Below are 27,863 nucleotides of genomic sequence, written 5' to 3' on the forward strand. Positions count from 1 at the left end.
CAATAATACTGTCAGTATTAAGAAAGTAAAATGTGCTTGTTGGCAGAATTAATCCTGGTTCATTTTTGGTCAGCATATTCACAATCCTAGCAAAAGACTTACAGAAACTCACACACACAACACACTCCTTGCTGGGCGGGAACAAAACCTTTAGGAATCTTGACTGACAATGACAGCTACCTTACTTGTTAAGGTCGGAGGTCAGAGAGCAGATGCAGACTGAGCACTGATGGGAGAGAAGGTTAGAAAGTGCTTGAACTGAATGTTTCAAAAGGCCCAAACCTTCTGTCAAAGGTATGAATCAATTAAACCACTGAGCACTCTCAGATCAGAACCAGGCTTTAGTGATGACCTAATAAAGGAAAAATCAAAAGCAAAATGCCTTAAAGAGCGTTTATTTTGTCAACTAGCATTTTTCTCCTGCTGGCCTCTCTGCATGGTTTTGAAAAAGTGCCACTCTATAATGACTTGATTGGTCAACATGATCACAGAGTTTCACTCTGTTGCACAACATACAGAAAAACAGTTCACATACGGGGCGAATTTTGAAAAAATATGCATGAACAAAATACCCTGCTGTGTTTGAGAGAAATACTCTCCATGTGAGCAAACCAACATTTTTTAGCAGACAAAGCACGCTGCTTGAGACAGATCCCTTTTAGAGACAGTAACTGTGAGTTTCTGTTATAAGGACTTGTCAGACCTGGGCAGAGCAGTTCATAATGTTAGTTAGGCACGATTATGTTGTAAGTACACAATGCTTTGGAATTAAGTCAACCTCACCAATGTTTTTAACTAAAGAAGAACTCTGATCGTGGTTTAAAAAAAAGCAGGCGATGTATAACAGTTTGTCACTAGAGTTGGATAAAATGCATAGACGAAGCAGTTTCTCTGTTAAAGGAAGTACAGTATATATTTATCTCCTTTACTTCATTTCCTACCTAAACCAGAGAATCTACAAGTCCCATACTATCACTGCCTAGACTGTGTCCTGCAGGGACACCACTGAGATTAATAAATAAAGTCTGAGGAGCCTGTTGGTGGAGGTTTGGTGGTAACCATGGGTAATGGGGTCCTGAGGTGACAGCCCTTGGCCCAGTGTGGCAAAGTGGACCAGGGGTCGTCCGTGCAGACGCCTGATTGGATTTAGGTGTCGAGTCGGCACACTGGGCTGTCATAAACCATCTGTAAGTTGACCTTGTGGCCCACCAGCTCGCGGATGTTGTTGATGCCATACTTGATCATGGTGGGTCTAGAAGAAAAAACATGAAAAAACGTGAGTGACCGGCAGGCAATGTCAAGACACTAATGTGCAAGCAACAGCAGATTTCACAGTTTAAATGCACCCACCCAGAATTAAGGTCACCACATTCTCCAACCAGACAAGGTGGGCTATTGAACCAACTTTTAAATACACATCCCATTTGTGTAGTCCTCATGCCAATAAGATTCAGGCCAGAAACAACGACACAAACTGATTATGACGCACGAGTGACGCCACAGCAGGTGGCTTCCAGAAATGTCCAGGCGGAGATTTCCAGAAAGCTTTCTTCCAGAAATCTGCCGGGCAGAGGCGGATGGCAACACTCAGGAGACATTTAGGGTCATTTGTTATTTTTAACAAGCAGACACGAAGATCGGAAGAAAGCCGACACCAGCAGACACCATGTACACATGGGAGTGGGGAACCTAGGCCCTCTTTTTGGAGAGAGTGACCCGGCAGACAATGGCTCCTGTGGAAACCACCGAGGCCCATTCAATAAAGGAGTATTCCTGCCACAGACAGCTTGTATAGCTCATGTGGCGGCAGAGAGAAAGAGGTGGAGGGGACGAGGCTGCTTCAGCTAATCTGCTTAAACCACAGAACAGAGGGAACTCCCCCCCCCCCTTCACCCCCCCCAACCTGGATTAAAAATCAATTAGTGATTGAGCTTCTCATTAGTGCTGATTGGATTACCGGCAGTCCCCCCTCCTCCAATCATGTCTTTTACAGAGCCAAGAGGCCAGGGCACGACCTTGTGATTCCAGTTCTCTCTCTATGCTGCTAGAATTGAAAGCCAGGCATAAAGAATTACCAAAAGCCATGGTGTCCTTGGTAACTATGGCATCCTTCATTATGAATGTTATTTCAATATTAATATTTCTCACACCCACTCCAACCTCTAATGCACTATAATCCTTTCTGGTCTCAATGGACAAACCCTTGGAAATAATGACTTAACTGATGGAAATGAATCACTAAGAGCTCATCTGGAATGAGCCAGTGGCTCCGACACATGTACCTCTGTCCCGGGATTTGCAAATGAAAAAAGACACGTGCCGATCATATCGGCTTTTGTTGGGTTTTTTGCTAATTGGGAGGGTTAACCCATAATATTAATTCATATCTTACACTTATATAGCTCTTTTCTGGACACTCCACTCAAAGCGCTTTACAGCTAATGGGGACTCCCCTCCACCACCACCCATGTGCAGCCCCACCTGGATGATGCGACGGCAGCTTTAGTGCACCAGTACTCTCACCACACACCAGCTATCAGTGGGAAGGATAGCAGAGTAATGAAGCAAGTTAAAAAATGGGGATTATTAGGAGGCCATAAATGGTAAAGGCCAGGGTGGAAATTTGATCAGCACACCAGGGTAACACCCCTACTCTTTTCGAGAAACACCCAGGGATATTTAATGACCACAGAGAGTCAGGACCTTGGTTTTATGGATGGCTCTTTTTTACAGTACAGTACTATACTGGGGCATTAGGATCCCCACAGACGACAGGGTGAGCGCCCCCTGCTGACCCCACTAACACCTCTTCCAGCAGCAACCTTAGTTTTTCCCAGGAGTCTCCCAGCCAGGTACTGACCAGGCTCACACCTGGTGAGCTCCAGTGGGCTGCCAGGTATATAGCGGTTGGCTGTAAGCATGACATTGACTGCAAGCAACTCTGGTCCAGTTCTGGAGGACCAGGGTGTCTACAGGTGTCCAAGGTCTCTTCAAAGCAGAGATTCTGTTCGATTGGTGCAGCTCTTCAGTTAATAGCTTCTATCGCTCATTCAGAGCCGAAATGGGGTGAAAATCAGAAAGAGGGCTGGACACCCCAGTTTAGTGTGATACAGCAACTGTTTCCATTACTGATGAGAGGGCCCAGACACTGGGGTTGCAGAAGCCAGTATTTATGGGCACTTTCCCCCCCCTTTTGAGCAGAATTACTGAAGGGCGTCTCTGGCAAGCTGCAAACCTCGTTTGTCTTCCTGAATAGGAAAAGATCTCAAACGACCAAGAATTTGACCAAGAGTGCTGCCAACGGATACACAACTCACGATTAGACAAATAACTGGCAATTAGCTGCTGACTATGAACAAAGTGCAGTAACTGCAGAAGAAAGATTTTCATTAGGGATGTCAGGGCACCACGCCTAGCTTCTTACAATTCCGTTGAACACCACAAGCACATTTCTTCTACCAGCTCTGGCTTCATTAGTTAATAGTGAAGCCTCCAACCCAAAGCGCTCAAGCATGGTGTGGGAAAAGACATGTTAAGGGACAACTACCCAATTGGAAAACCACACTCCGGTATCTCACCTTTCCAGCGACAGGCCCCAAGCAATGACGGAGACTCCCTCAGGGAGCCCCATTGGGAGCAGCATCTCTGGTCGGAAAACCCCTGAGTTACCCACTTCCACCCACTTCTTCAGGCCTGGGAAGGAGAGGGAACAGCAGCATGAAGACTCAGACAAGGCAGAAAGAGCTTGGGGAGTCAATAATAATTGTTTAAAGATCTATTAATTGTTGTTTGTTACTGCACAGCGTTAGCTACACTGTGCAGAAGAAACTGTGTAAGTAACCTTAAGACAACTGAATAACCTGGTAGATTTAATAATTAATCTTTTTGTGTGTTTAAAATAATTCAAGCTTAAACTTTCCTTCTGGTTGCCAAACAACTGACATTCATTCTTAACAATTTCTTCCTGGACAATTCCCTACACAAAAGTTTTTACAGTATTGCTGGTCTCCTGGAAGTACACTCTATTACTAATGATATATACCTAATCTGTTGTGGCTTAGACCTCAATTTGTTTCTCATATTTATTCAACAGGAGACAAAATCTACTGCTACCCTGAATCCCTGTGGAATTCTGCCAGGATGCTAGCAGTATAAAAAAGTAATATACTGACCCCCTCAAACTTCAAATGTAAAAATCCAATAATAACAAGTACTGCTTGTTAAAGCATGCTAATGTATTCAGTTCACTGACACTTCCAGTACACCTTTAAGACTCAGACCATAATCAACTCCTGTTGTGGCCCAGTTTTATTGTGATGTTACTGGCGCCTCCGTTAAGTAACCCTGCGAGGCAATCAGATGATCAGGCACCAGGCTTCACAGGACTGCGCTCAGGAGGCGAGGGGGAGCTTGAAGCGCTTAACGTCCAAACGAAAAGAAACGCCAAGCTTCTGGCGACGAACACAATTCTGTGGTTACCATATGTGTGCTGACCCGGGTTCGAGATGTGGGAGGAGCTCCGGACTGCTTACTCAGGCAAGGCCAGTTAAGAAAGCTCGCTCACAACAGCATCTGGCCTGGAGCGGTCTCAAGCCGGCCCCTACCGAGACCAGCTTTTACCACTCCGATCTGCTAAATGGATATACAATTAAGTGTCTGGAGCTGCCTGACCGCTGCTGTGAGACAGCTGTGCAAACAAAGCCCTTCGTCTTATAAGCCACCTTTCAGAATCACAGAGCAGACCAGGAAAAGACAAATGCTTTAAAAGCCCCAGCTGACTCACAGACTGTTTGTCTTTAGCCAGTCAATTCCAAGTCATCCCAGAATGCTCTGAATCCAGGAGGATTGGAAACAGGGACAGCCCACAGACCAGATTAAAGTGCTAGAGGTTAAATACAAAGATTCTAAGCAAATCAGTGACAAAAGAGGGACATTCACACAATGTACTGGCTATGTTGGAGGGAGACCTGTACCATAAGGAAACAGTTCCCAAAAAAGGGGATCTTACTTGCAGAATGAAAGTGCTCTAGAGAAACCAGTTAACCCTGCACAACACCCCGAAGCCCAGTGCTGTATAACCACACACTGAAGCCTGTGGGATTGAGAAAGCCTCTTGCTCTAGGAGACGTGAAGGGTTAACACTGCTCTTTTAAAAAGGGAAGTGTTTTCCACCCTTTGGATTCTTTGATACCCAATGGATTAAACGCTTAATTAGATCGCAAGCCATTTTTGTAAATTGTCTATTCTGTTGTTCATAACCATTTTCACGTACTGCATACATGTACATTTCTATAGTGTTAGTCATATATTACATAAAAATACATTAACAGTTGATTATGATCGCTTTTAGGTGCTGAATACATTTCATTCATATGGATTTTAACTGTATATTGTTAGAACTAATGTTTCTTGCGTATTTTAAAGCAGTTCTGTTTATAATTGACTTCAAATCAATTGGGAAATTATCTCCTTAGTGCACCTGTTTCCCATGCAGTATGCTTTCTAGTTAATTGTTAACTGCTGTAAAACAATTCTTGTGTTGTTGAGCCAAATCTAGTTCATGATACAGCTTTTGGTGCTAAAACCACTAACGGATTTCAATAAAGTATAAAGGATTCCCGATTATTTAATGGTTAGTAACCTCCTATTAGACAAAAATTTCTCCTATGCCCAAAAAGAGATGTTCAGTATATATACACTTGAATTTCAGAGGCCTCTGAGACAGCACTCACAACAGTGATCAGCCCCCTGTCTGAACAGACAAAAGAAGATATAAAGAATTTAAGTAGAGACTGTTCATGTCCCTTGTCTGGCCAGCCAATCACTAGTCACTCCATACAGAAATAAACCTAACCTGTTACCATATCAATTCTGAAGGCCATGGTCAGAGAGAATACACAATTCAATACCAGCTAGTTGCATGGGATTTGGTTGGGTGAGCTCCTATATTAAAAGACGTACAATACAAATATACAACATACAGCCAATCATGAACAGCATGCACCCAACACACCTTCATGTACCATTCCTAAACACACATCAGTAATTGGATAAATAACTGCGATTAAATAACACAGTTATTTATCTTATTACTCAGGCAGTTTAAAAGTTGCAGGGCTGGAGAAAACTGTTAAGCAATGTCATCAGAAGATGTAACGAGATGCATCTGGGTCTGGAAGTGAGAATGTTTCTCACAGAAACACCACTGTTCCACCAAGGCTGTACTGTAAGTGATCTCTTTTTATCGCTAGTCAATGTGTGAACCAGTACGAAGACTTTTTTTAAAAAAACTTTTCACAGCAGGGCCTGAGCAACAAAAATATCATCCTGCTGGAGCCCCAGAAGAGACACTAGAGAACTAGACCATTTAAGAGACCAACGGAGCATGAAGTTAATCGCACTGATTCAAACGATTTTCCCTGAGGTCCTACAAAGTGAGTGGCAACACCTCTGCCCACTGCGCACTCCACTGCCAATTTAAACTGATGGGTCGGGGTGTTTCCACCCTAGCCAGAAACTAACCCCCAAACTGGACAGAGGGCTGAAGCTTCTGCAGGACACAGTGGATTCTCTCTCCTCATGCAAGCAAAGTCATCTAGTGCCCTGGCTGGTGACGGCTGCACTCATCCGGGACCTTCCGCCTTTTGAACCAACTGCTCCTGTGCCTCTTTACTTAAATATACAAGCTCTTAATTTCATGCGTCATAAATATGATATATAAAATTCACTGAAGTGAAGTGAAGGCACCACTGATATTCCTGAATTTTAAAACCTTCTCAAATTTATTGCAACCTTGTTTTGTTATGTGCACTTCCCCATCGCAAGATATAATAACAACAACAACAACATTACTTCATAAACCCTTTACAATTTCTTGCATTAGGAATTTGTCTTTTCGCATACCCGAGCTTGCTCTCCATGTGACACACAGACACACAGGCAGGGAGAGAAGCTTGAGGTCAGAGCGCAGGGTCAGCCATTGTACAGCGTCCCTGGAGCAGTTGGGGTTAAGGGCCTTAGGGGCTCTGTTGCTCAGGGCCCAACAGAGTGGGATTTATCTGCCGGCTGCGGGATTTGAACTGGCAACCTTCCAGCCACAGGCGCAGATCCTTAGCCACAGAGCCACCGCTCCGCCCTTTATATCTCCCTGACGAGAACAGTTTTTGCAGAAGGGGCACTAATATTTTACTGAAGAGATGCAACACTGGTAACTTCCTTATACAGACGCTTTGCAACCAATAAGAAAGATCAAGATGCCATCAGCCCTGAAAGCTACAGTCCAGCTGTGTTCTTGGCCATTGCTGGAAGCCACACAAGCTGCATGCCTGCGATACAGACTTTACAGGGAGCAGATGCTGTTCTGTGGGATTCGGTCCCGTTCTTCCACAAGAGCCTGGAGACACGTGCCTGTTCGCTGGTCTCTTAATCCTAGATGCCCAATACTGTCCTGGCTCATCCTACAGACGTTCAGTGGGGATCACGTCCGACAAGTAGGGCACGGCATAACTATGACGTTCTCCATCCCCAGTCTCTTACCTTCATGGTAGCTGAAGACCTCCATGCTGGGCTCAGTGTAGGGGTTGTAGGCTGGCTTGAAGCGCAGTTTGGTGATCCCTGAGAAGAGAGGCACAAGGAAAACATTGAAACTGCTCCCTCTGCACTCATCCAGGCTCAGATGTAGAAGAACATCTTCACAATCTGATACCTAATTATTCACTATGCACATACCACCTGAAGTAAATCTACACCTCACATTCAATATTCCGTGAAGCCCAGACCAGACACCAATGCTGATGAGTAGAGGGCGTGGCATTCTCATCTGGATTGTGCAAGCTCCTGCTGTCAGATACTGAACTATACAATCTAGGACCCTGTAAGGTCTTGGCACGACCAGCTCTTTAAAAGGGTCACCTGCTGTCAGCTTTTTTGTAAATATAAATATCCCTCTCTCTTTGAGAGAAACAAAGACTCAAAATGAAGACAAAAGAGCATTCTAAACAAGCCGGCGATATGATTATAGAGACGCACAAATCTGGGAAAGGGTACAAGACCACTGTCAAGGCACTGAACATCGCTCGAAGCTCAGTGCAGTTCAGTGTACAGAAGTGCAAGCTAAACCTAGCTGCCACACAAGAAGGGCACTTATCAGAGAATCTACTGCGAGGCCAACTGTGACACTGAATGAGCTACAGAGGTCGGTGGCTGCAATGGAAGATAATGTACATGGGTCAACAATCTCCAAGGCATTGCAAGGAAGACACCCTGGCTGAAAAAAACAGACCTTTGCCTACAAAGAATCTGCAAAACGAAGATACTGCCGAGATGTGTCAGAAAGTCTTGTGGTCTGACAAGACTAAAGTGGAATTTTTTGGCCTGAATGCTGAGCCGTATGTATGGCGCAAATCAATCACTGCTCACCAGCTAAGTAGCCCCATCCCCACCGTGAAGTGTGGCAGTGGTAGCGTCATGTAACAGGGATGCTTTTCAGTGGCAGGGACTGGCAATCATGTCGGGATTGATGGGAAGATGAATGGTGCACATGACTGACAAACCCTGGACAAAAACCCGGTACCCTCTGCCAAAATGCTCAAACTGTCCAGTTGCAAGACAAACTTCCTCCTCAGTGATCCAAAATGATTCCACACTGCCACAGCAACAACGCCTTCAAATGAAGAAAATGTGTCCTCGAGTGGCCCAGTTGGAGCCCTGACCTTAATCCCATGGAAAATCTGTGGCAAGACTTCAAATGTGCTGTCCGTGGCCGCTCCGCAACAGACCTCATCTAGTTTGAGCAGTTTTAAGAAGAGGGATGGGCAAATATTGTTCCATCTTGGTATGCAAAGTTAACGGAGACTTCTCCAAAAATACTTCAGCTAATAAGTATTGACCACAGGGGATGAATACTTATTAAATGATGATATTGCAGTTTTTTATTTTTAATTATTAATTTATGGCTTACAATTATCTTTGTTTTTTTAGGGATTCTGTGAAGATGAATGTGTGACTCCTAAGTAAAAATTAATTATAATAAATTAATAATAATTTTTATTATTATTAATTACTTACACTTATATGATACTCCACTCAAAGCGCTTTTACAGGTAATGGGGACTCCCCTCCACCACCACCAATGTGCAGCCCCACCTGGATGATGCGACGGCAGCCATAGTGCGCCAGAACGCTCACCACACACCAGCTCTCAGTGGGGAGGAGAGCAGAGTAATTAAGCCAATTCATAGATGGGGATTATTAGGAGGCCATGATTGGTAAAGACCAATGGGAAATTTGGCCAGGACAGCAGGGTTACACCCCTAAAAATTCCCATTAAAAAAATAATTTGCAGGCTTAAGTGTGAAAAAAACGGGATGGGGGATGAATACTTTTTCAAGGCACTGTATGTAATCAAGAAACTTACTTTACAAAAGAGATGCACTGGAACGGTCCACAAGATCTAGTGTTTGAATACCTATAATATTGCATTAAAATTGAATTTGCAGCCCCTAATCTAGAGTTACTGCCAATGAATCCTAAATCAGCTTATTCCTGAACAGATGAGTGCTACTCAATTACGGCTGATCAGCAATTCCACCTACTCCGTTAATTAAGTCAACCTATCCACAATTTGTAGAAAAAAAAAGCTAAAAAACAAAATGCATTTTATCAGAGGCGGCTATGCATTCCTTTTCTGCCGATTTCAGGAACCTGTTGGATTTGAAAGCTGTCCAGGATATTAAATTACGGCGGCTCAATTTTGCACACACAGGAAACACAAGAGAACAATGAAGAAGAAGGGGCTGTAACACATTCTGCACCCATTTCTTACCCAGTTTGGTGAAGAACTGGTGAAGAATGCCCATAAGGTCACCCAGGGTTAGCCCATAGTCGGCCACCACCCCCTCGATCTGATGGAACTCTGCCAGGTGAGTGGCATCCAACGTCTCGTTCCGGAAGACACGGTCAATGGAGAAATACTTCACCGGAGTGAAAACCTCCTGAATTTTTTTGGGGGGGAGGGAAAACATACATTATAATGGTAATTCAGCAAGCTAATAGTAAGGTAAAAAAAAAGTAAAAACAGTAAAAAGTATTAACTGTGCTTTTAAACATGAGGGAAAAAAGGCCAATCCGGTACTGAAGCAAGGATGGGTAAGACTTGTTCTATAAGGAAGGCGAGGGAATGGGTCAGTTTCTCACAGCAGTGAGAAGAAGACGTGGCGCGTGCCCAGGCCAGGCTCTTACCTGCTGAGAAAGGCGGTACAACATGCGAGCGCTCACGGCCGTCGTGTGCGTCCGCAGGATGTTCTTCTGCGCCTCCTCGATCTTCCAGTCGTACTTGTATCTGCAAAAAAAGAGAACGGAGTTTGACACGCAAACTTACAGGACTCTTGGAGCCCATAAGCAGCTTAGCTGCCCAGCTACAGAACCAAAGTAGTCTAGTCAGCATCTCAAAGAGGAGCATAGATTGGTTCAGTTTTATTCTGAGTGTTGTCCTCTCACCGTCTCTTTACCTTACAACAGCTTTGTGCGTCTGTCTCACCTAGACCTGCCTATCGACATTCCCTCTTACAACCCCGGAAGTACATCCCATTTCGCTCAGGCTGTCCCCTTCTGGGGTCTGCGCAGGCAGGCCCGGAGGCCTCTGTCTCGGCCAGGACAGCAAGAAGCCGCCGGTGCTCATACCCCTGCGAGCCGAAGCCCCCCTCCGAGTGGACCTTGCGGACTCTCTCCAGGTAATCCTGTGGGAACTCGTGCGCCAGAGCCGGGTCTGAGGGAAGGAGACGGACAAGGAGGAGATGAGGAGAAGAAACCTCTTTGACCTTGAATTGAATTTGTCATGAGTTTGTAAAAGGCTGATGTGGTCTACTAAGAGCCTTGGCCATAAAAAATCCCCCCCCCCCCCGTCCATTACATGTTAGTATCTCCAATTACAGCCTTAACAATTAACACCCAGCTGATCTTCCCCTACGTGGTTCCTCTTCTTCAAGAGGAAGAGTGAGAGCTAGCAGCACACTGTCCTGCCACGACAGCAGGGCCCGTAGTCTTCGATCACTCGAGGAACAGCGGGGCCCATGAGCTCCTTACCCGACAGGAAGAAGGTATCATGTTGGTCACGGGCAGGGTGCTGCTGGGGTTGGAAAAGGGCATCGAAGTTCCAGAAGGAGCTCTCGATGAAGTTGTTGGTCGGCATCTCCGTGAACCTGGAAACGGATGGGAACGTCATCCTCTCCACCCTTTCGGCACTGGACAAAGGTTACCCTCCCCCAATGAAGGCCGCTGCCAAACCTGCCTCCTTACACTGAAGCACATTAATTGAACTCAGTCAGGGGGGAAAGAGGAATCAGGTCACAGGCTTTTGCTAAAGGGAACTGCAACAGTATTTTATATTCAAAACTTCCAAAATAGACAATTTCCAAATATGCATAGCACCATATTGCCATTATTGTCTCCGATTCAGACCGACGCAATGGTGAGGTGAAGCGGCCGTATTATGTTGCAAACAAGCAGGCTTGTGAATACATCTCTATTAATCCAGTAGATACAGTTCCTTGCGAAAGTATTCGGCCCCCTTGAACTTTTCAACCTTTTGCCACATTTCAGGCTTCAAACATAAAGATATAAATTTTTTATTTTATGTGAAGAATCACCAACAAGTGGGACACAATTGTGAAGTGGAACGAAATCTATTGGATTTTTGAAACTTTTTTAACTAATAAAAAAATGAAAAGTGGGGCGTGCAAAATTATTCGGCCCCCTTGCGTTAATACTTTGTAGAGCCACCTTTTGCTGCGATTACAGCTGCAAGTCGCTTGGGGTATGTCTCTATCAGTTTTGCACATCGAGAGACTGAAATTCTTGCCCATTCTTCCTTGCAAAACAGCTCGAGCTCAGTGAGGTTGGATGGAGAGCGTTTGTGAACAGCAGTTTTCAGCTCTTTCCACAGATTCTCGATTGGATTCAGGTCTGGACTTTGACTTGGCCATTCAAACACCTGGATACGTTTATTTGTGAACCATTCCTTTGTAGATTTTGCTGTATGTTTGGGATCATTGTCTTGTTGGAAGATAAATCTCCGTCCCAGTTTCAGGTCTTTTGCAGACTCCAACAGGTTTTCATCCAGAATGGTCCTGTATTTGGCTGCATCCATCTTCCCCTCAATTTTAACCATCTTCCCTGTCCCTGCTGAAGAAAAGCAGGCCCAAACCATGATGCTGCCACCACCATGTTTGACAGTGGGGATGGTGTGTTGAGGGTGATGAGCTGTGTTGCTTTTACGCCAAACATATCGTTTTGCATTGTGGCCAAAAAGTTCGATTTTGGTTTCATCTGACCAGAGCACCTTCTTCCACATGTTTGGGGTGTCTCCCAGGTGGCTTGTGGCAAACTTTAGACGAGACTTTTTATGGATATCTTTGAGAAATGGCTTTCTTCTTGCCACTCTTCCATAAAGGCCAGATTTGTGCAGTGTAAGACTGATTGTTGTCCTATGGACAGACTCTCCCACCTCAGCTGTAGTTCTCTGCAGTTCATCCAGAGTGATCATGGGCCTCTTGGCTGCATCTCTGATCAGTCTTCTCCTTGTCTGAGCTGAAAGTTTAGAGGGACGGCCAGGTCTTGGTAGATTTGCAGTGGTCTGATACTCCTTCCATTTCAAGATGATCGCTTGCACAGTGCTCCTTGGGATGTTTGAAGCTTGGGAAATCTTTTTGTATCCAAATCCGGCTTTAAACTTCACCACAACAGTATTACGGACCTGCCTGGTGTGTTCCTTGGTCTTCATGATGCTCTCTGCGCTTTCAACAGAACCTTGAGACTATCACAGAGCAGGTGCATTTATACAGAGACTTGATTACACACAGGTGGATTCTATTTATCACCATCAGTCATTTAGGACAACATTGGATCATTCAGAGATCCTCGCTGAACTTCTGGAGTGAGTTTGCTGCACTGAAAGTAAAGGGGCCGAATAATTTTGCACGCCCCACTTTTCACTTTTTTATTAGTTAAAAAAGTTTCAAAAATCCAATAGATTTCGTTCCACTTCACAATTGTGTCCCACTTGTTGGTGATTCTTCACATAAAATAAAAAATTTATATCTTTATGTTTGAAGCCTGAAATGTGGCAAAAGGTTGAAAAGTTCAAGGGGGCCGAATACTTTCGCAAGGCACTGTATATTGCTTGCATAGTGGTTTGCCAACAAATACTTATTTGTTAACTCAGCATGCAGATAACTTAAGAATAGTTCTGCAGTGAAATGTCTGCTACAGTACTTTCCCAATTTTCTCGATTTTGTGCTAAATTGATATTTTACAAATTTTGGGATACCATAAATTAATTTGTTACCAAGATTTAATAACTGGACTGAGAAATCGGGACTGCAATTCTGCTTGAAAGGTCTGGAGGTTTCTCTATGATTTTTGAATAAATAAAGCTGCTTTCATGCTAGATCTCGCATCTGTACTCATGATTCAATCCTGGCCCTAATTATCTTCCAAGGCGCACTCTGGGGGCCATGTTGACTTAGCACAACTTAACATAACTATTACTCAACACAGAGCTCCTAAATATTCAAACAATGAACCAATACATGTTCAGAAATCAACTGAGAGGTCAGTAATGACTTACTTTTAGGCATGCTCAGGATTTACATTTATAATTTTCAAAGCAGAGCAATTAGGTAAGTCCTGAGGCGTTCGTGTGGCAGTAATCGGCTGAACAGGTAGGCACACTCACCCCATCTCCAGGAAGATCTGTCTGAACTGGGTGCGCACCTTCATGAGAGGGTGCAGGTGCCCACAGTCTGGGATGATGCCCATTGCCTCAAAGTTGTAGGGCTTGAATGACTTGTCACGCCAGGAGCCACTGAGTGACAGGGAGAGAGAGAGAGAGAACACCTGTGAGGGAAAGGGGTTCACAATCTGGCTGAGGTGTGGACAACACGCGTGTTGCGTGGAGCCGAACGAGGCGCAATGAAATGACACCACCATGACAACACTTAGCATGAAAAGGAGCACACTAAACCACCTGCAACTGATACTTTGCATCACACAGCCTGATGTACATGGTCCTTCTGACATTTACAAGGCAAGAACAGTGAACCATGAACCAGTGAGCACTAGTGAGAACTATGTGGAAATGCATTTCAAACCAAGAATGGAGGAAGGCACTTCAACTTCAACCAACTACTTAAAGTCAATACCTTGGTTACTTTCAAGAAGCTGCTGGGATCAATTATGTACTACCATACAGGCCAGATGGACCAAATGGTCTTCTCTTATCTGTAACCGAATAAAATAGATCGAAACGTGTTCTTACCGTCTTTTAAAGGTAAACCAGTAAAATAGATCAAAACTGGCAAAACATAAACAAAAAACAGATAAAATAAAATATTACTTTCTGCTCTACCTTTCTATGTCAGAAGAATGTATTGTGATATTGTAAGGTGAGAGGTAAATTTTAGAAGTGCGAGCTGGTTATTTGTTTTGCCTCTCACTCTTAGATAAGAATGGGTTGGGGGCTGGCACGGCTTTAGGCCATCAGATCAAGTAAGCAGAACCCAAATGAGTGGAAAAACCAGGTCTGCCACTGTCTGGATCAACCTTCTGGATCTGACCAGACTAGTTCATGTGACCAACGCTATACTTGTGCATTCCTCAGGAATCATGGATTCTTCATGGATGACCTGAAACCTGTCAGGTATTGGGCACTGAAAGGGAGTCCTCAAGCTTAAAATCTCAGACCAGGAACATCAGTTTTTGTACCAAGATGAAAATTCCACTTTCCCTTTGAACAAAACAACAACTTGGAGTGTGGGCTTAACCAGCTGGAATTGTCTGTGAAAAACACTTCACCAGATGAAGATGTGGGTCTTCTGTTAAGTGCATTAGTGTTGGCAAATGTTAGTAATTAAGTGTTGAAGGTTAGATGCTGTGTTCTGGAACCCACATAACTAAAATAACACCAGGAGCTTGTAAAGTATGTAATGGTGAAGTGGATATCTATAAATTATAGTTTGCACATTTTGTGCCTAATTTATGTTAAATAAATCCTCAACTTTAAGCTATGGAAGACTTGTTTCTCCAAACAGCCAAAATCCAGGATAACACACCCTACAGATCTTAAGATACTGATGCACTTTTTAAGATGTAGCTTCTAACCACTGTGAGGAAGAGAGGCGGGGGAGGGAAACAGACAGTCTCCTCTTTTTGGCATTGTGCCGATTTTAACACATTTAAGTCCCACACGCCTCAAATCTTGTTCCCAACGACCAGAAAGCCAATTCTCACTTCACAGCAGTCAGCACCTCTTTTCTCAGGATTCTGCCTGGGGATGCATCTGCTTAGCGACTTAGCAAGTGAGGTGAGTGAGGAAACAGCAAGAGGGAAAAAAAAAACAGCCCCCGGTTTACATAAAACACAAGCAGCTTGTACACAGGAAAAACAAATCGCCAAGGGGATGACCTTGACAGCTGGCTTCCTTCTGTTAATCACAATTTTCCAATTCAGAAGGCACTGAAAAGTTGGTTAACTCTGACACCAAAAAAAACCCTACAAGCTTTGGAATCGGGACACTAGGAAGTCACCACAAATAGCCTTGGCATATGCAGTGGATATAAATAGTCTACACACCATTATTGAAATTGCAGGAATTTTTTAGACGTAAAGCCAGAAATCAGGAGAAATATCAGACATTTTTCCATTTTTAATGTGACCTTGCAACCAACACAATTCAAGAAAAAAATAAATAGTTAATTATTAGGAAAAATAATTGAAATTAATAAAACTACACCACATCCCCAAACTAATACTTTGTGGAAGCCCCTTTTGCATTTATTACAGCAGTAAGTCTTTGTGATTAAGTCTTTATCAACTTTGCACACTTGGACTTTCCAATTGTATGCCATTCTTCCTTGCAAAAAAGTTCAAGCTCCTTCAAAATTGCCAAGGGACCTCCTGTATATGCATAATTATAAATGCACTGTTACACTGTTGTTAAAACAACAAAGGAAAGTACACTGTTAACAGTGATGTCTCCCAGACAACAAAATCTAGGTCCGTCCTACAGACGCAGAAAAGAATACCTGTGGCCCAGATTCAAGTGGCGACCCGCCAAGCCTTGCGGTTGCTGAAAGCACCCTGGGGCTCGTGTCAAGTCTCAGCTTGAGTGGCAGGACCTTAACGCCCGCTGCTTGGTTTTGCACGGACATCTGGACTCAGGCTGTGCCAAGTCTTCCATAAGGGCATGGGGGAGTTCAGTCACTCCAACGTGTCCCATCTGTGCTGACCTCCCGTAACCGAGAGCCGAGGGAGCGATCGGATTTTCTGGCATTACGAGTCCTTCAGACCTCCGTCTCCGAAACATGGAGGTATAGGTTAATTGGAGAACATCATAAGGGTCAGTCTGAAGGCGGTGGTCAACAGAGAGAACTCTGGAGGAGGGTAAGCTCTGACTTTTGAAGGACCAACACCCTTATTTATTAAGAGCCTTACTCTTAATCCCAAAACATTCAGACTGCAGGACTGTAAGTCACCAGATGCACTGTAAGCGCGGTCAGAGCAGATGTGCTGGGCTAAACGGAGCACGTGCCCACAAAGACACTTTCAAACACAAAGGCTACAGTGTGCCTAGAACAATTTTGCCGATTTTTAGTACGGTTTGACTGTAACCATCTATGCAACTTGGCAAGAGAGCAATGAATCATGAAGGGAGGGGGGCAGAGATGTAAGATGAAATGCAATAAAGTCAGGATGATTCCTGTCATTTTCACATCATGCTCCGGCCCAGGCTAAGGCACAGACACGGTCCAGGGGGAATTACAGGGATGCCTTCCAAACGTGGGTCGCGGCACCTTGCTCCTGCCTGGGTCTGTCTCGGTCCATTTGTCCATCTGGGTTCGGGAACCCATGGCAGGCTATTGGATAGCAACAGCTGGTCCCAGGGACGAGCGGCAGGTCCAATCTCCAGCAGCATTGCATACATTGTTTATGCGAAAAATACTTGCATGCAAGAGTCTAGCTACAGAATTAAGGAAAGAAAGCGGCACAAACCCTGCAAAAGTCGTAACCAATCAGACAACATTGACATCTAAGACAATGTGGCTAAATTAAAAGTACATTTTAACATATGACCTGGTTTGGAGGAGAGTATACTTCATAAGAGAGGAGATCAATGTTGCTGTGAAAAATGGTTTAGACATCTTACATAAATCAGAAATTCCCATATGGGATATGAACATAACCAGTTAACTTAAAACTTCCACCTATGTAAAAGCAATGTTTTGAGAAGAAACTATGTTTCGCAAACTCTAATTCACATTGATTGCAATATTTAAAAACAGTATCACAACAGCTAAATCTAAACACCACGCGAACAGTCCATTTGTAGTGAGGCTACTACTTCACGTCAAATGGACTCGCACTGTCGGGTTATGTTTCATACTCACAGAGATATTTACATTCTCAAGTCAACCAGACGTAATCAAAGAGTCAGTCTTGTTTTTACTTAGGTGGATCCTTACATAGGCAAAGACCAAAGGTCGTCTCCTGTTGTCATCCATTCGCAGTTTTCAAAACTCCATTGGAAGCAGTGCAGTTAAAACCGACAACAGGGGGCACTTCTTTAGGCAAAGGGTGGTGGGAGTGTGGAACAAGCTACCCAATCATACACTGCTGGGTGAGATCCTTGGATCAAATAACTAACAAATAGGCCAGACAGGTTCTTCTCCATTGCAACTGTTCTTATCTTCCAATTGGCAATCCAAGGGCAGACAGGGCTTCCATATTCCAGGCCTGTGTTCCCTTTGCAACTCTTGCTTACTTTGTTGAACAAGGCGCTGACAGATATTTTTCACGTTGTGCATCTATTCAAAACTTGGTATTTTCAAGTTGTTTTATAAAATGCAAAATCTAAAAGAAAGGCTCCAGCAGGTTTTGGGTTTCAACACATTACAGAGTTATATTTAATTCTATCATTAGTTCAATTGAGGGTTTAGCTATTAACAGTTCTCCTGGAATAAATTCAGGTAGGGATTTTGAGCACCAGAACTGGGATTAATGCAGAGTCAATGGAAGGAACACACAAAGGTGGCAGAGCTGAGCTCACACAGTACGTCTGCAAAACAGATATAGATGCTCTTAAAGCCATTTTAATGCCAATTCATGTTTCCCTTAAAAAAGCACCAACGCAAGCTGAACATATTTTCAGGCTTCTGGCAGTTTAATCCTGACAATGCCCATACCCCCTGCTGGAAGAAGGGCAATTGCAAAGTCATTTCCTCTGTAATCCTCTCTCAGCGAGCTGAGATCAAAACAAGATAGCAGAAAAAAAACCCACACAAATCTGGAATATTCCCCTCTGCCTGCAATCCTAATAATTGACTGCCTGCAGTTACGAATTCAATACAGCAGCAATCTGTCCACACCTCCCAGGATGCCTCAATTCAGTTCGTGATAGTTCACCTTCTGGCCCTTCAAGAGCTCCCTGGATTGCTCTGCTCTGCTCTCCTCCCACGTCACATCAGAGCACTTTGCAACGAACAAAAAACAGTTTTCCACTAGTGCCAAGGGACATAAGAGCTCTGGATTTTTCCAGTAAAAAAATCAGACATTTCCATCCTATCCTCCATTTTCTGACCACTTCTTCCAATTCAGAGTCATGGAGGCCTGGACTCTATCCCAGCAAGCAATGGGCGCAAGGTGGGATGCACCCTGGACAGGACTCCAGCCTGTCACAGACTCACACTTGCAACAGGACCAATTGTCCCAGAAGCCAATTAACCTACCAGTATGTCTTGGAGAACATTTGATAGAAAGAGAACATACAAACTCCACACAAAGGATATCACGGGAATTGAACCCAGGGCCCCAGCACTACAAGATAAAACAGCTAAATAAAAAAGGATGGAGTGATAGATACGTGGCTTTTTCAAGTAGGAAGCTTCTCACAGTGCTAAAATAAACATGGGCAAAGAGGTGAGGTGCATTAAAATAGTAAAATGGTGGTCCCAGTGACGGCAGCCGGCGCTTACCTGGCGATCATCTCGGGCGTGAGCTCCGTCTCCTGCCTGGACACCCTCGTGCTGAAGGCGCTGCCCTTGGTGATCCAGTAGGACTTGACCGTCCTGACAGAGAGAAAACAAGGCACATCATGCTTCACACTTTAACTACACCACCGCCAGGGCTCCATCTCCGGACCAGATGGACACGAGGGGCACCCCAGCATTGCTTTACGACAGTCGCAGATCAACAGGCATTCTAGGTACCAGGTCAAGCTGGGATCTCTAGAATTCCCTGGGATCCTTCAGGAATGAGTCTGACGAGATCCTGAGATGAAGACACCACCAGCAAACCAAACCCACAAAAGAGGCCGAACAACCTTTTTCTCACTTGCATACAGTATAACCATGTTGTTATGTCTTTTCAGATTGACGGTTTTAGAGGAGGGAAGGAAGGATAAAGAGCAGATATCTTCTCCTGCAGGCCTTAAATGCATTTCATTTAAAGGTCTATACTCGGTAAAAGGAATTTAAAGGAAACAGACATGTTTATTAGTTTGATGCATTTTGAAAATGTGATTGGAGCAGAAGGGTGGTCAGCAACCCCAAGTCACATCCGAAAGCAGTCACAGTCCTTCATATGACACACAAAACAGACACCCCGCTACATGGTTGCTAAATTCAATCTCAGTGTGCAAGAGTTGGGAGTCCAAAGACTAGCCTCTTGATTTTACATGTAGTTTCCCACTATATTATTTAGCGTAATGCACTAATTTGAGAGGTTTGCTGAAATATACCTGTGAGTTCTGTCAAGGCTGAATCTTTGGATTCCACTTTTAGGAGGTATATAGTAGTCCTGCTTACTTTCACTGTAAAGGTGTGATGTTACCGTATGGTATTACTAACGATCTTGACCAAAACTAGGCTAACTAGGAAAAGTCAACTAGGAGCAACGAGATTTGCTCAGTTACAATGTTGGCGTGGTTCTAAATATGAGGCATTCCTGAGCTGAATAACATTAATCATCTTTCTCTGGCCTTTTGCTTGTAAAAAGCAGAACTGGGATGTGGTTCCCATAAACAGCCCAGCCCACCCTCAGAACCCCCTCAACTAAGGCAACTGACTTTAACGTGCTGCTCTGTTCCACGGCCTTCAAGTCAAGGAACAGCTGAAGGAAAAACCCCAGGGGAAATTTCACTTAAGATGCCTGAGGCCCTCAACCCCAGCTTGTCGGAGACAGTGATGCAGTGCTGTCCTTAGGATGAGTCAATCTGATCATCTCCTGAGCCCTGTAAACAAGGCAGGTAGCCGTTTGGCAATGGTGATTGCTCTTCACTTTATTACAGCTAATGCAGTCGGAGGCCTCAGAGCACCGTCATCCATTTGCTATATTAATTTTTGCTAAAGCCTGTAAGCTGCGTGTTGGACAGGCTCCATCTGGGACATCCTGTAGAAAAAAGCCTGTGGCAGCCCCAGGGCCATTAGCTAAAAGCAATGAGGAAGGGGGGTGGGTGGGCTGTACCGAAATACCAGGAGCTCATCAGCAGCGGCTGAAAATGAGTTGTTAACCTTCATCAAAGACGCAGTGCCCCAAAGGCCCCGGCACAGGGTTCGAATTCTAGCACAAGATCCTCTCCCTCTTTCAATGTGTTGGGTGCCAACAATTACTTGATGGAAAAAAAATGAATGAACGGCAGGTAAAGGAGATGATATTTCAACTGGTTTAGATTTTTTTTCTGTTCTTCAAGATTCATTAACAGTCTGAATATTTCAATATGTGTTTTTATCGAATATATAATAAGGCAGCACAGAAAATGCTCTTCTAATGGAACCGATTTATGGATCCACTAAATGAAATACACACTGTTCTATAAGAAACCAGTGTACAATAATATCTTATACAACACAATTATAAAACACCAGCACCTATTAAAAGAATAAGCCTACATATTTATGTTAGCATATAGCACATGTGGTATTCAATTTAGCCTACTGTGTTATTATATACTGCACAGACTGTGTAACTTGGGCAGGGGTGCAACTGAACTCTTTATATTTTTGCACACCAGACAACAGCAGGACGGTCAGGGTAGGCAACAGCTGCTTGGTTATTTTAACAGGGTTTAATGTGAAGAAATTAAAAAATGGCTTGGGGGGGGGGCATTTAGTAACTTACTTCCAACACAGAGTTCACAGATTACAGGGGAGAAGTCCAGAGAGAATTGATTCAAAATACGTTAAGTACGTCACAAAGCCCAACGATATCTAAGAATATCCGACAAATTTTGCACACATAGCCCACCGCTCCAGGAGTCCACAATAATTAACTGTGTCCACTCAGGTTTTAATGTTAATCACTCCAGCTTTTCAATCAACCCCCCTAGAGAACAGAATCTCAAAGGCCTCTTCCTCTGCAGCCCAAAATCACCCCTATCAGCAGACGAGCCCGGAGGCTGGCAGTGCCTCTTCTGTGAGAGACAGTGGTCCAATACGCATAAACCGAAAACCCAGGCTGCAAGGCAGGGCTCGAATTGGGTCGGTACTGCCCAACATGAAGCACGGGCACTGCTGTTTTTGTGTCGAGGTACTTTGATGGTTCGTGGAACAAAATAAATCCCTCAATAACTCAGTTTCTGATTTTAATCACGTTAAGATTCCAAAACGGACGATTATTTCTGAAACACAGAATGTTCGATTAGGGGAACGCTTTTTCATCTTAAACTGAGATGATAAAAAGTCTTGATCTTGTTTCCAGCCCCGTTATTGTGATGCTCCCCAGACAAACTCTGATCCCTTCACAGAGGATGCGGATCAATCTTTTCTCTCAAGTCATAAGAAAAGAGTGAGGCAAATCTCTATGTATACAGATCATCCCCAAAAGATATGGCTGCTCAGGTTACTTTTACAAAGAGTTATGCTAATGAACAGGTCTGTTCCCATTAAGCATTTTACCAAGATTCATTTTTCTGACTGGGATAATGGATACTGGCATTCTTTCCCAACCAATTCAAGCACTGCTTCAAGTCACCTGGTTATCATTGTCCCCATAGGCTTCTTAACAAATCACTGATTTAATAGGACGTTCATTAGCATCTTTCCCAGGGTGATGCACAAAATATTTCAAACAAATGCATACAACCTATAGGATTGAGACCTCTAACTCTGCACTCTACTGCACTGGTTATCTATAAGGATTCTAAAAACCCAACTTGTTTGGCAGGAAAAAAAAAGTTTCTGATGGCAGCCGTGGTTATGCAAGGCATTCCACCCTATTGAAGTAGGCCTTCCTGAGCATCCGGTGTGACAGTGCTGCCACCTGCTGGTGCGTAGCTGTACAGCATCAAGAACTAAGGTCGACCCCAACTAAGATTCTTATTGTCAGGGTTTCACTAGCTCCCTGAAGTTGGCGCCCCTACAGACAGCGCAAACGATGAAACCCACCTCATTCGTTAGTGCTACATTTGTAGCAGTTTTTGCTGTTGAAAGTAGCGTTTGTGCTGCTTTCATTTCCGAGATAAAGCGCCTTGTTTTTACGGGGTCATGACATCACTCAACCCCCTACAACGTCATAAGGAAACCAAACCGGTCTCATTCGTTAGTGCTACGTTTGTGCCAATGAAAGTAAGTTCCCAGCTGTTTTTGTTCCCGAGATACAGCACCTTCTTTTTTGGGCGATCACGTGACCATGCACGATGACTTTGACCTCCAGTGACCCCGTCTGCCGAGTTCAAGCGGTTGATTTTGCTTTTAATAATAGTATCTTCTGTGTGTTTGTGTGAACAGGAAAATTAATTAATTGCCAACAATACCATACCCTAATCAGAACAGTTTTGCATGATCACACGAAAAAGAAGGCGCTATATCTCGGGAACGAAAACGGCTGGGAACTTACTTTCAACGGCACAAACCAGCAAAAATGTAGCACTGACGAATGAGACAGGTTTGGTTTCTATATGACGTCATTGTTTATGCTGTCTGTAAGGGGGCAACTTCACGGAGATGGTTTAGCTGCCTGATGCTGGCGTTCAGTCACGTTAGAAATAAGTTTTAGCTTTCAATTTAAATTTGAGCTCAAAAGAGGGAGGGCACATCGGAGTTAAACCTTTGGACAACACCTGTTCGTGCTGCTGTACAGATACTCACCAGTAGGTGGCAGCATTGTCACACCTGATGCTTGAGCAGGCTAAGCCATTGGGATGGACTTCTCTGAACATCTAGCATAGTGACAGCACCTAGAGCAGTCATTCCTGTGGGGGGCCCTGTGGGCTTTCCAGACGCAAACGAGGAGAGGCCAGTACTCACACTTCCATCAGCAGCTTCCTCTTCTTCAGCTCATTCTTCTCCTTCTCCTCCAGCCTGTCCGCCTGGCCCCGCTGCACCAGCAGGAGGCGCTCCCGCACGGCGTCTTCAATACTCTCCACCTGAGCACAGGCAGCAGAGACGGACGTCATTCCCCCTGCCTCTCCCCTTCCCGGAGGCCGGATCTCTCCCATTAAGGCATCCAGGAGCAAAGTGGAAGAATTTTCAAGTCCTCTCACACCAGGACTCTCCTGTACATCCGTAGGGGAGTCAAGACCCCAAGCAGTTCTCCAGCTTCTGCATTTTAACTTTGCAGTTATAGAGAACTGACATAATCACTACATATATCAAGGTACGATTCTATCATTGCAAAATAATCCATGTAACAGCAGTCATGGCTACAAAAGCCTTCTCTAAAGGTGAGTCAAAGAGCAAAGCTACCACTGACAGAATTCCCAGATTCCCTCAGCAGACGACAGATGTGAGAGAGACGAACCTGCCCATTACATCTCTGATAACCTCCAGCAAACCGCAGCACATGGATTTAAAGCAGCTGTGCTGCTCGCTTCCAGAAATTGGAATTGTGGGATTTCTGTCACAGCAGTCACTAGTGGCTCTGTGCTAAGGATCAGCACCCGTGGCTGGAAGGTTGCCGGTTCAAATCCCGCGGCCAGCAGAGGAATCCTACTCCGCTGGGCCCCTGTGCAAGGCCCTTAACCTGAACCCCAGCTGCTCCAGGGGCACCATATAAATGTCTGACCCTGCGCTCTGACCCCAAGCTTCTCTCCCTATCTGTGTGTCTCATGGAGAGCAAGCTGGGGAATGTGAAAAGACAAATTCCTAATGCAAGAAATCGTATATGGCCAATAAAGTGATCTAGTAGTGTGACATCATATCCCTGCAAACACAGCATGCCATACAGGATAGGGGTGCACAGCGATGGTCTTTTGAGGCTCACATGAGGCAGTTTCTTTGAGCCAACTCAGCTAGTTGGTTGTGTTACTGGGCAAAATTAACTCTCGCTCTATCCTCAGGTTCAAAGGTACTGTCAACCTAAAAAAAAAAAAAATCCCACAAGTCTTCAAGGGCAGGCGTCTCGCGAAAAAGAATCAAATATATCCGGAAGAAAGCCTTAGAAAGAACCAGGCTCCTTGCACATGCAGTTAGAGGCTCGCCCTGCAGGCCGGCCGTTACAAGCGATATCATCCACTATTATCTGAATCTGAAGCAATCAGGAGCTCCCACGCTCCAACTCCGGAGACTCCTGCTGGGAGAGGGGGCGATGCCCAACTCACCGCTCTGAAGATGCGGGGGCCTCCCTCTGCGTTCTTGTCCAGACGGATCCACTTGTTGGACATGGCCTTGCTGAAGCCCACCTTCCCGCTGGGGAGTTTCTACTCCGGAAGGGGGGGGCAGAGAGACAAGAAAACGCACAACGTCATCCATGGATCTCACCTCCGGCTGGGAAGAGTTCCCTCCTTCTCTCCATCAGCTGCCGTGCTGCCAGCTCTGGGGCCGGCATGCAGAAGCCATCCTACACTATGGGAACCCTCCGCCAGGTCCAGCACATCCACAAACCTGTTCCAGTTTCCCCTTTTATTAACCTTTTACTTACTGCTGAAAGGGTTTACAAGTTAACAAGTTAAGTGATGTTTCATGCCTGAGTTTTCTTTTGTCTTTTAAATACCCAACTGCACTTTCTTAGAACTATTTTACATTATATCTGGAAGGGGTAAAGAGAAATATAATTCCTTAGTCCAGTGGTTCTCAAACTGTGGTATGCCATATGACTCTGGAACTTTGTTGTGTGCACTGAAAAATTGGGACTCCTAAAATGGAAATGGGGAAAAATGCAAGCTTACGGATTGCTAAAGCAGGTAAGCCCCACACTACTTGTGAAGAAATTTGTTTACCGTTGGCAAAAGAGCTGACACGTATTACGTGTGGAGAAAAAGCTGCTAAACAGCTTGACCTGCTGCCCCCCCCGAAAGACACTCACTCACAGAATTACTGATATGGTGGATGATGTCAAATATACGCTGATAGAGCGCGTTAAGATGAGCAGATGCTTTTCACTGCAATCAGATGAGTCTATAAATGTTGATTTGGCCAATTTGCACGTTTACGTTCTATATGAGTTTGAAGGTAAGTCCCATGAGGACTTTCTGTTCTGTAAGCCACTACCAACGGGAACTACAGGAGAGCACATATTTCAGCTTTTGAATGAATTTATCAAAGAGAATGGCAACGACTGGATAAAATGCATCGGAGTTTGTACAGACGGTGCTAGAGCGATGACAAGCTGACACAGCGGTGTAGTTGCACGAATTAGAGAGGTTGCTCCAGATATGAACTGCAGCATCCACCGTGAGGCCTTGGCCATCAAGAAAATGCCTGACAACTTAAAATCTGTTAGACTCTATTGAATTGTATCAAGGCTCGACCAATGAATTCACATCTGCTTTGCTTGACTAAACAAATGTGTATGTGAGTGTGTGCGCGCACGTGCACTCATGTTGGTCATTGAGATTTTCTGGGGTTCCTATGAGAAGATGACTTGTAGGTGGTACTTGGATGCTTTGGTTTGATCAGGAGTGGTACTTGGTCCAAGAAGTTTGAGAACTACTGCCTTAGTCCAATCTTAATTAGCTTAGTCTTGTTTTTAAGAAACAACAGTCTAGACAGAGATATTACTTCATGTGCCTTCAGACGGGGGAATCGGCAACATAAAGGGGACAAATTGAATCTTGTTTGGCCCCTGATCCTTTTCCAAACCCATCTGGAAACACTGCAGCTCTACCAGAGGTACAGTGGCAGTACGAAGGCTGGCATCACACAGCAGACACCCCGCCGCTCACCATGAGCTGACTCTGGGGCATGCCCTCGGTTGGTATGGCAGCAAACACCCGCGCCTCATGGCTGCCCTCCCCGGCAATCTCCTTGCCCTCTTCCGTCAGCTCCCAGTGCTTGGACGAGCGCTGCTCCGCGGAAATCACCTTCAGGAGAGGAAGAAGACACGCCAAAGTCTGTGGTCACTGTTCCAGCGGGGAGAGAGGCTACACACAAACACAGGCCTGTGGTCTACCTGAAGGCTATGTGACTGGCCTCGTCAGACCATCAGCTCATAAACAAAATCCCTACATCCCTATATTACTGCAGAGCAGAAGGAAGACACTGAGTGTTGGACTGTTCTAAGGGCTGAACATTTAGAGCAAGGCTTTTCCAGTCCAGACCCCTGCTGCTCCCAGTATGAAATGGTTTGCAATCCAGCTAGATGTTGTCATTTAACTGAACACATGACTGATTCAGCCTTTTAACCTTTCTTTTCCACCGTGATTTAAAATGGGTCCAGTTAGTAAATAATATGGCACCAAACAGGAATTAAAAAGAAAACTGGCAATACTGGAGTCTGAAAGACCTGGACAGGGAAACCCTAGTTTAGAGGCTTTAAGCAGCACCCAAGTATCAAAATGCCCAGCTGCTTGATCTCAGACTTACCAAGATGTGTTCAAACAAACGACTGATACATTATTAAATATATCAGTCTCTTGGCCAGGACCACAATTCACAGGGACAATGTGTTGGCTGTTTTCGGTTTTGCCTAACGAGTGTTTAGGATTGAAGTATCACAGGCATTTCTGTGGCAGTCGGCTATTTCCCGTGCTGGACTCACGATTGGGTTTGGAATTTAAAAAAAATGACTTACAGAAGCAACGCTTCCAGACATTTGTATACTACAAGGGACACATGCTATTAATAATCCAATTCAAGCTATACGAATGCCATTTCCCGCTCCACACCACTGTTAATAATTACAAAGAGAAATCAAGACATTTCAAATTATGCTAGAAATCAATGCTTTATGGTGCAGAGATGGCCCAGAGACAGAATTGGCCGCAAACAGGTACTGCAAGTGTCAATGCTGAATGAGTTCTTCTATCTTGTACAAAAACGCAGTAAATATCTAACGTGTATCTCTAACTAGTCCCGTTCACTTGTGCTGACCTGAAACCGGCTTTCACACACAAACGCCTGGATTGCATCACTTTCTCCCATTCATTCCGCTGGGGGAAACGAGTTGGGAGGCTTTTAAACCCCGTCCTCTTACCTCCCCAAGGGACTGCAAGCTCTTCACGGCCCCGACCACAAGCTGGTGCTCCACACCGAGATTAGCCGCGACATCCTGGCTGTCTATGCCGCCGTCTGCCTTCTCCACCCGCTGAAGAAGAGACTCCGCTAACAGACCGTCAGCCATGCTGAAAATACTGTCAGCCGCAAGGAGGGGAAGTGACGTATGCGAGTTGTACCGTATTTTACCGAAGAGAAACGCAATTTGGTGTGCCGCTCATCTGACTTCCCGTAGAACACTTAAAACGTACCTAGCAATCCACTCAACTATGCAACTTTCAGAGATTAAAAGACAGATGTAAAGATAACGACACACCATTGATGACTGACACCGACGTAAGGCTTCAATAACAATAAACACATATATCCCACCTGAAGTTTTGTAATGAATGATGATGCTCATATTGAAGATAAAATACGGTAATACCTTCTGTGACGATTACA

At 44.6% G+C, this 27,863-nt stretch overlaps 1 protein-coding gene across 1 annotated transcript; it reads right to left on the reverse strand.

Annotated features, from left to right (window-relative positions):
* Positions 1-379: 379 nt before the first annotated feature.
* On the reverse strand, positions 380-27,579 carry farsa (phenylalanyl-tRNA synthetase subunit alpha). The gene is made up of 13 exons (XM_088603650.1): positions 27,400-27,579; positions 26,150-26,287; positions 24,587-24,685; positions 23,295-23,413; positions 19,026-19,118; positions 13,733-13,861; positions 11,083-11,198; positions 10,681-10,765; positions 10,240-10,339; positions 9,824-9,992; positions 7,537-7,614; positions 3,579-3,693; positions 380-1,252 (listed from the first exon to the last, which is right to left on the reverse strand). The coding sequence occupies exons 1-13, from the start codon at positions 27,544-27,546 to the stop codon at positions 1,147-1,149; spliced, it is 1,494 nt and encodes a 497-aa protein (XP_088459776.1). The 5' UTR covers positions 27,547-27,579; the 3' UTR covers positions 380-1,146.
* Positions 27,580-27,863: the final 284 nt, after the last annotated feature.

Source organism: Lepisosteus platostomus, chromosome 13 (genome assembly GCF_059453375.1).
Source record: "Lepisosteus platostomus isolate fLepPlt1 chromosome 13, fLepPlt1.hap1, whole genome shotgun sequence".
Classification (NCBI taxonomy): domain Eukaryota; kingdom Metazoa; phylum Chordata; class Actinopteri; order Semionotiformes; family Lepisosteidae; genus Lepisosteus; species Lepisosteus platostomus.